This window comes from Gadus morhua, chromosome 9 (genome assembly GCF_902167405.1).
Source record: "Gadus morhua chromosome 9, gadMor3.0, whole genome shotgun sequence".
Lineage (NCBI taxonomy): Eukaryota > Metazoa > Chordata > Actinopteri > Gadiformes > Gadidae > Gadus > Gadus morhua.
The window spans coordinates 2,242,799-2,256,688 of NC_044056.1; the positions used below are offsets into that span (position 1 = coordinate 2,242,799).

The 13,890-nt window shown below is 43.0% G+C and overlaps 1 protein-coding gene across 8 annotated transcripts in view; it reads left to right on the top strand.

Annotated features, from left to right (window-relative positions):
• LOC115551472 (receptor-type tyrosine-protein phosphatase eta) overlaps window positions 1-13,890 on the top strand; it is a 34,714-nt gene that overhangs the window by 16,344 nt on the left and 4,480 nt on the right. For 3 of the 8 annotated variants that reach the window (XM_030367240.1, XM_030367245.1, XM_030367244.1), the window contains 19 exons: window positions 198-461; window positions 1,362-1,625; window positions 3,998-4,273; window positions 5,051-5,314; window positions 6,431-6,691; window positions 7,084-7,338; window positions 7,945-8,199; window positions 8,396-8,656; window positions 9,386-9,661; window positions 9,778-10,041; window positions 10,133-10,387; window positions 10,830-11,120; window positions 11,362-11,511; window positions 12,130-12,349; window positions 12,563-12,687; window positions 12,797-12,884; window positions 12,975-13,019; window positions 13,112-13,123; window positions 13,268-13,355. In XM_030367240.1, the coding sequence (XP_030223100.1) occupies window positions 198-461; window positions 1,362-1,625; window positions 3,998-4,273; window positions 5,051-5,314; window positions 6,431-6,691; window positions 7,084-7,338; window positions 7,945-8,199; window positions 8,396-8,656; window positions 9,386-9,661; window positions 9,778-10,041; window positions 10,133-10,387; window positions 10,830-11,120; window positions 11,362-11,511; window positions 12,130-12,349; window positions 12,563-12,687; window positions 12,797-12,884; window positions 12,975-13,019; window positions 13,112-13,123; window positions 13,268-13,355 (3,914 nt within the window). The remainder of the gene's footprint in view (window positions 1-197; window positions 462-1,361; window positions 1,626-3,997; window positions 4,274-5,050; window positions 5,315-6,430; window positions 6,692-7,083; window positions 7,339-7,944; window positions 8,200-8,395; window positions 8,657-9,385; window positions 9,662-9,777; window positions 10,042-10,132; window positions 10,388-10,829; window positions 11,121-11,361; window positions 11,512-12,129; window positions 12,350-12,562; window positions 12,688-12,796; window positions 12,885-12,974; window positions 13,020-13,111; window positions 13,124-13,267; window positions 13,356-13,890) is intronic. The other 5 variants (XM_030367241.1, XM_030367242.1, XM_030367243.1 and 2 more) reach the window with 5 other exon arrangements.

The window sequence follows — 13,890 nt, forward strand, 5'->3', positions numbered from 1 at the left end:
GAGTATTTCTGAATGCTATCTGCTGAGGAAACCCTAAATCTGCATCCCCTCACCTTCCTAGCATACAGTATATCCAGTCATATTGACTATTTTACCTTTTTTGCATTCATCTTAATATATTTAAGTAAACCATGTAAAACGACAACTCATTTTAAATCAAATGTAGCTCTGATCTAGTTTGATGGATTCCTTTGCAGTGCCTAAAGCAGTCACCAGCCTTACTGCTGCTGATGTGACCACCACTGCTGTCAGTTTGACCTGGCTCAGGCAGGGTGACTATAAGACAGGCTACTCCTATCAAGTCACTGTTCTTAAAAACGACACCCAAATACAACAATTGAACACCACCACCGAGAACTACACCGTAACCAGTCTGATTCCTGGAGTAGACTACACCTTTCAGGTGTCAACGGTTGTACAAGGAGTCCACTCCACAGAGGAGACCACCAGTAGTTACACAGGTATGTCCCTGAAGCTTCCTTTATCTTCATCATGTAGACTAGTGCAGTTTCCCCTAGCACTGTACTGTTAAGGTGACCGCCTTAACAACAATAGGGCCCCGCCTTGACTACCAATGTATAACAAAATATTTACATTAGGAAAAAAAAAAAATATATATATATATTGATGGATAATATTTACACAGGTATGTCGGGACTTGGGTAGAGGTGTTGCTGTGTTGTCTCTACAACAGATATAATGCAGCGATATCAACATGAGTCGTTCTTACTGGAGATACGGTGAAATCCGCGAGTTGCTGACAATCATGGGAGAGATGGTGATGCAGTTGCATTAAACGAAGACGTTGAGAGATGGTGTTATCTACGAGAAAGCCGCAGAGGAACTTTCCTTAGGAGGCTTTTGTCAGGACAAAAAACAAGTGGTCAGCAAAATAAAGAATATGTTGGCGTTTTTGCACTTGTAAATAGTTAATCGCGGATAGAGCCTACATTCTGATGTATGCGAGTGTCTTTAATCATGAAAAAATGGGGGAGTATGCAAACTATTCTAAAGAGGTCTACTCTCTGTGCATAGCCCCGCCTTCTCAAGTGAACCAAGAAAGCCGGCACCGTGAAGAAGGGGGATTTTACCCCCTCTGTTTTATACAGGCAAGACAGTGAAATTGCCGGGTGTGCCAAGCCGCAACCGAACCGGCTTGGCCATGTAAAAATGCCAGCGTGTCAGCATAATAATTGCTGAGGACCCCCAACATCATAGTTACCTCACCTTAGCATATTCCCAGTCATATTTACTGTGTCCTTTATTTTTGCATTCATCTCAATGTAATTTAGTAAACAATGTGAAACAACTAATTTCAAATCAAATTTAGCTTTACTCTTGTTTGATGGATTCCTTTGCAGTGCCTAAAGCAGTCACCGACCTTAAGGTAGCTGATGTGACCACCACTGCTGTCAGTTTGACCTGGCTCAGGCAGGGTGACTATAAGACAGGCTACTCCTATCAAGTCACTGTTCTTAAAAACGACACCCAAATACAACAATTGAACACCACCACCGAGAACTACACCGTAACCAGTCTGATTCCTGGAGTCAAATACACCTTTCAGGTGTCAACGGTTGTACAAGGAGTCAAGTCCACAGAGGAGACCACCAGTAGTTACACAGGTATGTCACTGAAGCTTCCTTTATCTTCATCATGTAGACTAGTGCAGTTTCCCCTGCACTAACTACACCTTTCAGGTGTCAAGGGTTGTACAAAGAGTCAAATCCACAGAGGAGACCACCAGTAGTTACACAGGTATGTCCCTAAAGGTTATTTTATCTATCTCATGTAGACCATGTCCCACATTCTGTCATTGTCACTGCATGTGCAGGGAGGTGATCCCAAAAGCAGTGGGAAACTCCTGGTTCAAGAAGAAGCACAGACACCTGGTAACATATCGATCTGGAGCCGCCGAGACACAGATCGACTATGTCCTGTACCGGCGCGCCTCAAGGAAGCAGGTGTCTAACGTGAAGGTCATCCTAGGAGAGGGATGTGCATCGCAGCATAGACTGGACAGAATTCTTCGAGGCCTTCATAGCTAGAACACGAGACGTTGAGGCACGGCCAAAGTCAGTGGCTGCGCTCTGGTCCTCACTGAAGGGCAATCTGATGCAGTCAACAGAGCGTGTGGTGTGTGGCGTCTCTTCGAAGCACCAGTGGAGGAAGCAGATGCGGTGGTGGATCGACCTCGTGGAGAGAGTAGTCTATGAAAAGTGCAGATGCTTCAAGACATGGAAAGCTGGAGGGATGCCGGGAATCCTGCATTGCAGCCAAGAGTATCTCTAACAATGCAGTCTACAGCGCCATAAGTGATGCCCAGAAGGGTGCCCTTGAGAACATTGACACCAAGTCAGCAGACATCTTCCGCCTAGCCAACCAAACACGGCGGGACAACTGAGAAGTCTCGGGGGAGAAGCCAGTGAAGAACGATGCCGGCAAATAGTCGATCGATGAGGAGACCAAGAAAGTGGCATGGAAGGAGCACGATGAGCACCTGCTCAACGCCGAATTCTCGTGGAGCCCAGAAGACCTAACAGAGGAGACACCAGACGAGGGCCCGAGTGAGCCGATCACTCCAGAGATGATCACTAAGTCAATCTCAATGAAGAGCCTCAGCAGAGCAGCTGGACCGTCCGGTGTCATCGCCGAAATGCTGAAGCCGGCAGGGGAAGCAGGCGCAGCACATGTTCGCGACCTGATCGAGGCTATCATCTCTGAAGGCAAGATCCCCTCTGACTGGCAAGAGAGTTACATCATGAGTCTATTCAAGGGCAAAGGCGATGCTTTCAACAGAGGCAACTACAGGGGGTTGAAGCTTATTGAGCAAGTATTCAAGGTGTTGTACTCAAGCGTGTAGTAGAGGGACTGATTAGGAAGCGAGTGGGGATCAACGAGATGCAATTTGGCTTCATGCCGGGTCGTGGGACCACTGACGCGATCTTCACTGTCCGCCAGCTACAGGAGAACCACCTGCGGTCCAACAAGCACCTCTACATCATCTGATGGGCATTGCGCAAGCTGGGGATCGACAAGTGGCTGTTGCGAGTGGTACAGTCAATGTACTCCGGCGTTAGGAGCAGAGTGCGAGTTGAGGAGGTTACAGTGATGGGTTTGGAGTGGGAGTAGGGGTGCACCAGGGTTCTGTCCTAAGCCCCCTGCTCTTCATCATTGGGCTGAGGTGCTATCTCTGGAGTTTCTCACTGGCTGTCCATGGGAGCTGCTGTACGCGGACGACATGGTGGCCATCGCTGACTCTCTGGAGGAGCTGCTGGTGAAGGGCCAGAAGTGGCAGTTGGGGATTGAGAAAAAGGGCCTGCGAGTCAACATGGGAAAAACTAAGATCATGGTTTCAGGAGCGAAAATGAACCTGCTGAAGCAGTCTTGGACGCACCCGTGTGCTGTCTGTTTTAAGGAACAGGCAGCAAAACAATCTTCTTTGGTGCCTGTTCGTCCTGGGTCCACAAAAAATGCAGTGGCAGCTAGGGACCCCTTGACCCCAACCCAGACTACGAGCGTGCTCGATGTCTGGGCACAGCGAGGCCGATTGAGGGAAGTCCAATGGAAGTGGTGAGGATTGGCAAGGACAGGCTGGAAGTCGTTTATCTCGGTGGGGGGGGGGGGGGGGGCTGTAGTGTGCGTGGGGCAGGTTCAGCCATCTCCTAGACTGGGTAGCTCCGCACATTCTACCGGCGATTTAAGTTCGCCCTGCAGAAGGGTGCTGCAGAAGAGCAATACATTTCAGTTGAACTAGGCTCGTTGATCACGCCTTTTGTGCTGAAGTAAATGAAGGCAGCTTCCCCAGACCAAACTCAATCTACGATTCAGCTTGGTCTGACTAGCAAACTCCTTCTGCTGCTCTCCAATTGACATCTACCGCTTGCATCCCGGTGCTGTCCCTTATTTTTGCATTCATCTTAATGTATTTGAATAAACAAAAAAAAAATGTTTTAGCAAATGTAGCTCTAATCTTATTTCATGGTTTCTCTTCCAGTGCCTGGGGCAGTCACCGACCTAACCGTTGCTATTGTGAACACCACTGCTGTCAATTTGATCTGGCAAAATCCGGATGACCAACAACCGTATTATGGATACAAGATTCAAACTACAAACTACACAATGTCAGGAGCAACCCTAGTTGAACCACCACAGTTAAACATAAATACGTCAATTGTAACTGGTCTACAACCAGGAACTGGGTATTGCTTCAATGTCACAGTGGTGGTGCCAGGGCGTGAATCTGCTGTGGAACACAAACTCGGTTACACAAGTGAGTATTTCTGAATGCTATCTGCTGAGGAAACCCTAAATCTGCATCCCCTCACCTTCCTAGCATAGCTTCAGTCATACAGCGGTAGGCAAAAGTTCAGGCACCCAGTCCTAAAGCTCACTGAAAAAAGGAATAAAAAATCATCTTTTGGAAATTGATCTTAATGCCTTAATTAAACAAATTAGGTAGAGTCCAACCTATAAGGACACCAATTTTCTTTGTGAATGAATAATGCATTGTTAATAAATAGATGTTCTCCATTAAAATACAGAGTGCATAAGTATAGACACCCTATGCTAAATTCCCATAAAGGCAGGCAGATTATTTATTTAAAAGCCAGTTATTTCATTGATCCAGGATACTATGCATCCTGATGAAGTCACCTAGGCCTTTAGAATTAAAATAGCCCCACATCACCACATACCCTTCACCATACCTAGAGATTGGCATTGCTATTTTCAGTTAGCCTATTCCTTGTTTTGATTTTCATTTGATTTTCAATCATTAGGCTAACTAACAGCTATTAGGCTGGAAAGAACCATAAAGAACTGAAAATTGGTTGGATTTTTCCTAATTTGTTTAAGTAAGGCATTAAGATCAATTTCCAAAAGAGGAATTCTTATTCCTCTTTTTAGTCAATTTTAGCATGGATTCCTACCACTGTATTCACCGTTTGACCTTTTTTGCATTCAACTAAATGTAATTTAGTAAACAATGTGAAACAAATCATTTTAAATCCAATGTAGCTCTGATCTAGTTTGATGGATTCCTTTGCAGTGCCTAAAGCAGTCACCAACCTTACTGCTGCTGATGTGAACACCACTGCTGTCCGTTTGACCTGGCGCAGGCAGGATGACCATAAACCCGACTATTCCTATCGGGTCACTGTTCTTGAAAAAGACAACAAAATACAACAATTGAACACCACCACCGAGAGCTACACCGTCACCGGTCTGACTCCTGGAGTAATCTACACCTCTCAGGTGGCGACGGATGTACAAGGAGTCAAATCCACGGAGGAGAGCATCACCTTTTACACAAGTATGCCTCTGAAGCTTCCTTTATCTTTATCATGTAAAGGATGTCCCAGATTCTGTCATTTTCGATTGCTCGCACATGGAGGTGAACCGAATGCAGAGATCAGACTCGGGATAGGTGCAAAACAAAGCTTTATCACATGGAATCATGCAGACAGAAAAATAAAAATAAATAGAAAGAGGGGCAGGAACTAAAAGAGTGTAATGCATTGAACACAGGAGGACATAATCACTGACACAGGTGAAAACCATTTACCTTAAGACAAAAAAATGTGAGGTTGGTTCAGGATCGTTATCCAAAGCGACTTGTGATCAAACTAGCAACTTCCCGGTTACACGTCAACCCGCTTTACCTCCTGATCTAAGTCGAACCCTGTTTCAATACCTAAAGCAGTAACCAACCTTACGTTTACTTATGTGAACACAACTGCTGTCCGTTTGACCTGGCTCAGGCAGGATGACCATAAGTCAGACTACTCCTATCAAGTCACTGTCCTCAGAGATGGGGATTTTGATCTCCAACGAACAATCTTCCCCGAGAACTACACAGTCACTAGTCTTACTCCTGGAGTAAACTACACCATTCAGGTGTTAATGGTTGTACAAAAAGTCGCATCCATACAGCAACCACCTTTAGTCACACAAGTATGTCCCTGAAGCTTGCTTTTTCTTTATTATGTGGATAATGCACCACATTAGGTCTCTTGCAAGATATTTAGCTAATGGCCAACCAACTATGGGCATCTGCATAGACCTTACCAAATGCCATTAGACAGATGAGCCTCTTCTCCAACCTCTTATTGAACAAGTTTCATGCCATCTGCATAGTGTGTGCATCAACTTGCTCTCCTGGAACAATTGTCATGGTGTTTGTTTTGGAGGTAGCAGGTGTGATTATTATTGTCTTGTTTACCATCATTCTAGAACGTTTTTACATGTTTTTGTATTTTCATTTTTTTGTTATCTGCGTTTTTATGATAATAATATGATGGTCTACACAGCCATGCTTTGTCTGCTCATGTAACTACATATATATTTATGTTGATACAGTTGTTTGTTATTTTGCTTACATTCACCCTCTTAATTTGCTATATTTATTGTTCTTACTTCATTATAACAGATCCGGGTACAGTGTCTTATATTGTAGCCGTGGGAACTACTACAAATATGTCCGTAACCTGGAAAGCTGCAAGTGGCCAGGTGGATTATTACTCTGTGCAGCTGACCGGAGATGGCCAAATGGACCAACTCCAGTCCCATCTAAGCAACACAACGCTTCAAGTCTTGTTTGAGAAGCTGAATCCAGGGACACTGTACCATATCCGTGTATGCGCAATAAGCGGACCGGGCTCTGAGTGCTCTGCCACTGACAATGCAACTTGTGAGTTCATTTTTTCCATATTTGATATTAGCTATTAAGTCTCAGTTCTGCTACCACAATTGAAGGACCTAAAGTTTGGGCAATATTTTCATATGCTTAAGGTTTCATGTCTGAACTGACTTTATACGTGTGTATCTATTATGTGTTCCCTTTTAGCTTCCTATTGTAATCCTGTGAACTCTTAAGTCAATAAACTGGGAGTCTAAATAGGTGTATTCGAGTAAACGTACAATCAACATGATTAATTTGTTTTCCCTTCGCATTTTGTCATACCTGGATTTATTTTCAATGAACCCCCTCGTGTGAGGTTCCGTTCGGAGGTTGTCCCGCAACGCATTTCTGAAAACATGGATTATATTTTTGTTTTCTTCTTTATATCTCGTTTTGTACAGTTCCAAACCCTCCTGGTCCTTTGACAGTAGAGTCCCAGACTACTGACTCCATCAACGTGAGTTGGTCTTCACCTACAGACGAGAAGCCTGGTCAATACAACTTCTCGGTGTCCTATCTGAACCGAACCAAGTCCACGGAAAACAGCTGGTTTCTTCTGGAGGACCTCAAGTCAGGGACACTGTATAACATCACTGTGGTTACAGTTGGCCCACTAGGCTTACAGAGCGAAATGGTGTCGACATCAAATTCTACCAGTAAGTGAACCTGCAAACAAGTCGTTGCAGAGTCAGAGAGTGAGATTTAAAGAGTAGGCCTACAATTGATCATTACTTTAACTTTTAATCAAATGATACAGATGAATGAAAGACAACTCCATCAATATGGAGCTCCAATCACGCGCAATATTGCATGCGTATGTATTATTCAGAGCAGATAAATAAATGTATCGTGCACACGTGTAACAATATTTCTTTAACTTATGTTGACTATTAAAGGGGACTTATTATACCACCAGGTGTGAGTGTGATTAGCCTTACAAGCCGTTTCGAAAATCTGCCTAATATGACATCACTAGTGGGTGTGTCCACCTAGATCTGTGCTGGATAGATGAGCAATGTTTACTTCAGTCCACTGGGTAGGCTGGTAGATAGATCTATCCAGCACAGATCTAGGTGGACACGCCCACTAGTGATGTCATATTTGGCAGATTTTCGAAACGGCTTGTAAGGCTAATCACCCTCACACCTGGTGGTATAATAAGTCCCCTTTAAGGAACACCATCCATTGTCATCCAAACAAATCATATGATATAATCAGGCTATATATACTTTACATTCTTTAACATTTTTAAATGTTTGCAGGACCGTATCCTGTAAGTAATTTAACACAGACTGGAATTGCTCCCAGTTCTTTGGTCTTGACGTGGTCTCAGCACGAAAACCAATCTGGCTACTTCTACTTGGTGCACGTCTCCAACTCTTCTGATGACAAAGCTTCCGAAAGCCCGCACAATATCTCCGGTCTTGTTTCCGGGGGCAACTATACTTGCACTGTTACCACGCAAACAGGGGACGGTACCCAGACTCTTTACCCCGGAACAACGCCCTGCTATACACGTATGTTCCTCCATGTCTAAATCGATACTGTATAGTTCGTAATGCAAAGCTTTTTTTTTTTTTCTGTGTCATATGTAATTTTCAGGACATTTGTGTACACTGATAATATGTCACGTTTATGTAAAAAAGGATAGATGGGGAATTCAAATGGGACGTCATTAGCGCACCTTCAAACATTGTGTCCTTGTGTCTGCAGAGCCCCATGCTGTGGGCGCCATAAATGCTAACACCCAGAACACAACCGCCATTGGCCTGAGCTGGGGGAAGCCACGGCAGTATCGGGACACCTACAAATACAGGATCGAAGCGAGTGGCTGCGCCTCCCGTAATGTTACGGTTGTAGACGAACAGGCAGAGAATGCAGAGCTTTCGCCAGGAACCCAATGCCGGTTTTGCGTTCTGACCATCTCTGAGGCAGGCATCGAAGGGGAAGCCAGGTGCACTCATCAATACACCAGTAGGTGCCGTCCCGCCCCTTTTTCCATCGCCAACTGTACCTATTCCCATTCGGTTCTTTTTTTTACGAAAATATATACATATTGCAGACACATTTTCAAGGAAACCAAATTTTATTTGGGTTTATTATATCGTTATGTTGTGATATTATATTGTTTATTATATATTCATATTGGTTTGTTTGACAGGGATGGAAACACATAACAACATTTCAGTAAATGTGTCAAAGTTAGCCAGGAGGGCTAGTTTATGTCCCATGATACGTCTCATGCCTAACGTGGCTGTTTACCAAATGAGATGGGACCCTATTTTGTTAGCCTTTACTCCTCATTAACAAAACGGCAATATGGATTTGTAGATGATCAATAAGTACTATTGGATACATTCGCCTACCAGCCTGTCCACTGGACAAGTGGTTATGCTGATCCCTCCAACATTTGGGCAGACACTCCCACTAGGGATATCCCAGAGGTTCGGTTTTGACATGGCTTGCATTTGCTAATCAACATCACACCTGATCCCCTTAAAGGTGCACCTAATAATCACCTCCAAATGTGTATTATTCTTTGTTAATGATAAGTTCATCATTAATTAAGGCTTATAAAGGAATGTGTTGTTAGTGATTAGTTAACTACCTTGAGGCTTATAAATGGCATATGACTGAACGTTTTTATCCAGTTTTACCCAATCTGGGTGTGATCTCTCTCTGTGCTGCCTCCGCCTCACACAGAACCAGAGCAGGTCCTCCCCACCGTGTCCAACCGTGTCCTCAACCAGGGCCTCAACGACACCATCCTGGTGTCGTGGGCAGCTCCTGCAGGGAATGTGGAGAACTATTATGTCTACCTGAACAGCAGTGACCAAACCGAAAGTAGGAGGCTGTCCCCCTCAGATCCCCTATCCTACCTGTTTGACAACCTCTGTCCCGGGAGAGAGTATTCGGCCATGGTGATTACCAGCAGTGGCCCGTTCAACACCACCTCCAGGGTGTTCACCAATGCCACTTGTAAGTGAGAATACTTGATGGCTTTGCAGATGCATGCATGTGTTGTTTGTGTCTTCATTTATTCAATGTCATGATTACTTTAAATCAGCTTCGATGCAACTTATTTTTTTATCCAGTTCCGAACCCACCAGAAAAGATTGAATCCTTGACAAAAAGCACCAGCTCCATTGTGATCCGATGGCAGCACGCCCAGTTCAAAGCAGACTCTTGGCTCTATGTGGTGACTTATGTCCAATCCAACCAAGCCAAATCGAATTTCACCAATAGCCCCAATTATACATTTTCACACTTGAACTCCGGAACACCCTACAACTTTTCCGTAGCTACAGAGGGGCCATTGCGCCTTCAAAGCTGCAGTATTTCGATCTCCAGTACCACAAGTAAGGATTTCAATCCATGCACGCAATGACATGATATCAAGCACACTCAAAATTGGCAAGTGATATGGCTGTTTTTTTCTGAATTGATTAGAACCAGAGAAAGTCCAATCCCTCAACGCCAGCACAGAAGAAGAGGCAACCCAGCTTACATGGGCCAGGCCTGTCGGTTACAAAGCAAGCTATAGCTACTTGGTAGCATGGTCTGGTGAACCAATGGAAAAAGAAACACAGCAGGAGAAACTAGACGTGTATCAGCTGGATCCTGGCAGCCCCTACAATTACAGTGTGACCACAGTGACTTCGGATGGCACTCGATCTGATGCCGTGGATCTTTCCAAATGCACAAGTATGTCGATTAAAGTCTGTATTTTGTGTTTGTTTCAAGCATAAGTGATACTTATCATTTCATTATTCTGAAACCTAAACTTATTTATACAATATGCAGTTAATGTCAGTCACAGTCAGAACACTCAAACCAAGCAATATTTCACCCATTCAGCCTCTTTTGCCCTTTTCAAAAAGATAATGATTGTTTCATACTCAAAAAACAGGGTAATTGAATACTGTCTGTCAGTTTATGCATATATTAAATAGTGGGTAAGTAAATGATAATACACCAAATAAACTAAGTGGGTGAGTCATGGTTTTACGGTAAATTTAGCATAATATTCAGTGTTAATGATGCCGTCCTTAGAGTTGCTTGTGTCGCGCTGAGCTTTCCTCTTTAGGATCCACAGGAAACGACACACAAGTACTCATTCATCTCCATCTCTGTTCTGGTGTTGTAGAGGCCAGCTCCGTGCAAAACCTCAAATGTTCAAGTCCGAATGAAAAAATTGCAAAAATCGTCTTGGTTTGGAGCCGACCAAACGGCAGTAGCTCTGACTTTAGAATAGGCCATCGGCAAAACGACAATAAGCCAATTACCATCACAACGAACCCTGAAAGTTGCAGCCCTGACTGTGAATACACGATCAGCAACTTGACGCACTACACAGAATACCAGGTGACCATGCAGACGCAGAGCTGTGGAAGCCCCAGCGAACTCGAATCTCGAAGCTGCACCACTGGCATCACAGGTAGGATCTGCACCTTTAGTTATATGTTTTATTGGCATTACTATTTGGAGCGGGAGAGAGCTTATTTTTTACAGAGCATTTCACTCACTAATATCTCCAGATGCCACAACATCTGATACAAATTGCAGCTACTTACCAAGAGCCTCTTTTAAACTATTTATTGAGTTGAATGATAGGTGCACAAATATTTAATCTTGGCTTGTTAATCAATGGTATGTAATATTTTCTCTTTTTTTTCAAGACCCTTTCATCCCCTCGAACTATGCATCATTAGTGCAAGCGACTGTGAATGCCCATGACAGGTTTACCGTAAACATTGAGCCCCAGATGCTAGACTCCACCAACGGCCCAATAAGATATTACGGGGTGCTCCTGACCGACAGCCTCAACGGTGGGTTTTGACTTATCATCTTATATTGTCTATGGTATGCACAGGCTAGTGCACTGAACTTTAATGTCAGACGTTACACCGATAGATGATGTAATTGTTGGTCTTAGTAGATCAGATGTGTAGTTCAATGTTAACTACAAAGTCGTAAATGCCATTACGTCTTCCGGGTAAACTGGTTGTGCGGCGCATTCAGATTGCTATGGTTAGGGGGTGGACACATAGGAACCACATAGGGGCAGAAACAAGGGGCACGGCCAAAAGAAGCTAGTGGAAACTAGCTAAATAAAGTGGAAAGGCCCACTTTATTTCTCCAGACCGGAAAATAAAACGTTTGAGATCCAATGGCATAACATTCACATTGAGGGCATTTAGCAGACACTATATATATATATATATATATATATATAATAAATATATATATATATATATATATATATATATATATATATATATATATATATATTTATACAATAAGTATATTTGGCAGAAAAAAATAGACAAACAATGATATATCGCTATCGACACAGTAAATATGTTCATAGAAACAAGTGCCAAGCACAATTGCTATATTAAAGTGTATATTCATAAGGTGTATTTTATTTGACTACTCCTCTTTAGACATGGATTCATCTGAACTCAAACAGTTCTTGAACCAAACCTATGAAAACTGGAGTGCAGGCAAAGCAACCACATACCTGGCGACAGTGAAAAAAGTTGAGAGTGGAGATCGCTCAAGATTTAAAAGAGAAATCAGCCGAAATCTGCCTGTGGAAATTGGGACCGGTGAAGCTTGGAGAGGATATACCAATGGTGCACTGAGAGCCAATCACAAATATCGGTATGGATATATTAACTAGGAGTTTAGGTATCCTAGTTATAATTAGTTTTTTGTTTTGTTATCCTTTATTCATCCCTTCTTAGGGGGAAATTCTTGGTATAATAGCTTGTACAACATATATCTCTATCTCAAGAATAAATATAAACCTTTTTTACATTTCACCTTACCGAGCTGAGCCTGATGAATAAGTTAATGATTCTGGTTTTACCGCAGGTACGCTATCGTGTTATTTACCCAGCTGAATGAGTCGACCGACGGTAATTTTGTGGATTCCAAGTACTCTCTTGTCACAATAACTACCTTCTATCCTGGATCTATTCAAACACCTCTGGACCCAGGTTTGTCTTATCCCAGCCAGCGCAGCCTTTATCCATCCCATGTACTGAGCCAGAAACGCAGTGAAACCGTGTGAAACCCTTTGTCCTTTGGTCTCCTTCATCTCTAAAGTCGTCATCGGCACGGCGATTGGGGCCTCCCTGGGAGTCTTTTGTGTCCTCTTCATCATCATCATTGGCTTCATCATCTATTGGAAGAAGTATGCTCACTATTCCCTTAGAGAATCGATTATATGAACGAGACCCCGAGACCAAACAATTCTAATCTTTGACTGCTCTGCTTTTAATAGAATGAATAGGAAAGAATGTTCGGACATCCAGATCAATTCAATTAGGTGAGGTTTTCCTCTTTTATCTTCCTTTATCCAACTATAATCGTATGTATTTCAATATCAATCATTCATGGCCCTTTCTTCTTCCCCAACAGTAGGCAGAAAGTGTGAGTACCAACCATTCCTCCTACATATGCCAAAAACACAATCAGGAGAGCCATTTGTATTTGAATGAGTGAAGTCCTCTACATGGGCTATGAGCGCAGGAGCAGTGAAATTAAGGGTGTTGTCTGATCTCTGGTCCTGAACAGAAACATCTCTGTGCACGTGGTGGACTACGAGGCCTATTACAGAAAGCAGAAGGCAGACTCTAACTGTGGCTTCGCCGAGGAGTTTGATGTAAGTCACCAGGCTTTAAATAACTGAATGTTATTTATGTAAAAAAAACTAGAGCTGTCAAGCGATTAAAATATTTAATCGTGATTAATCGCATTAATTTCATAGTTAACTCACGATTTTTTTGTCCCATAATTCTTCTCATTTTAATTCTCTTATCAACATGGTGAAGTGCATTGGCTTGCCTTGTGCAAATGATTTTTTATTGATAACAACATTGGCATATACTGATCAAAACAGGATGATGCAAAAAAAGAGCCTATAGTGCAATTAAACGACTGCTTTGAACAAATGTCATTTGAACATAGCATTCAGGCTACTGCTTCTTTGTTTTGAGCCAAAATAATTGCGTTATTTGCGTGAGATAAAAATTTTAACGCCGTTCAATTTGGTTTGTGTTAACGCCGTTAATAACGCGTTTAACTGACAGCTCTAAAAAAAATACAATCTTATTGTGGCTGCGAACTACTGCCGTCATGGCAACGCATTTAGCATTTTACCTACAAGCATGAACCAAGCACACTTAAGGCCTAGGCTT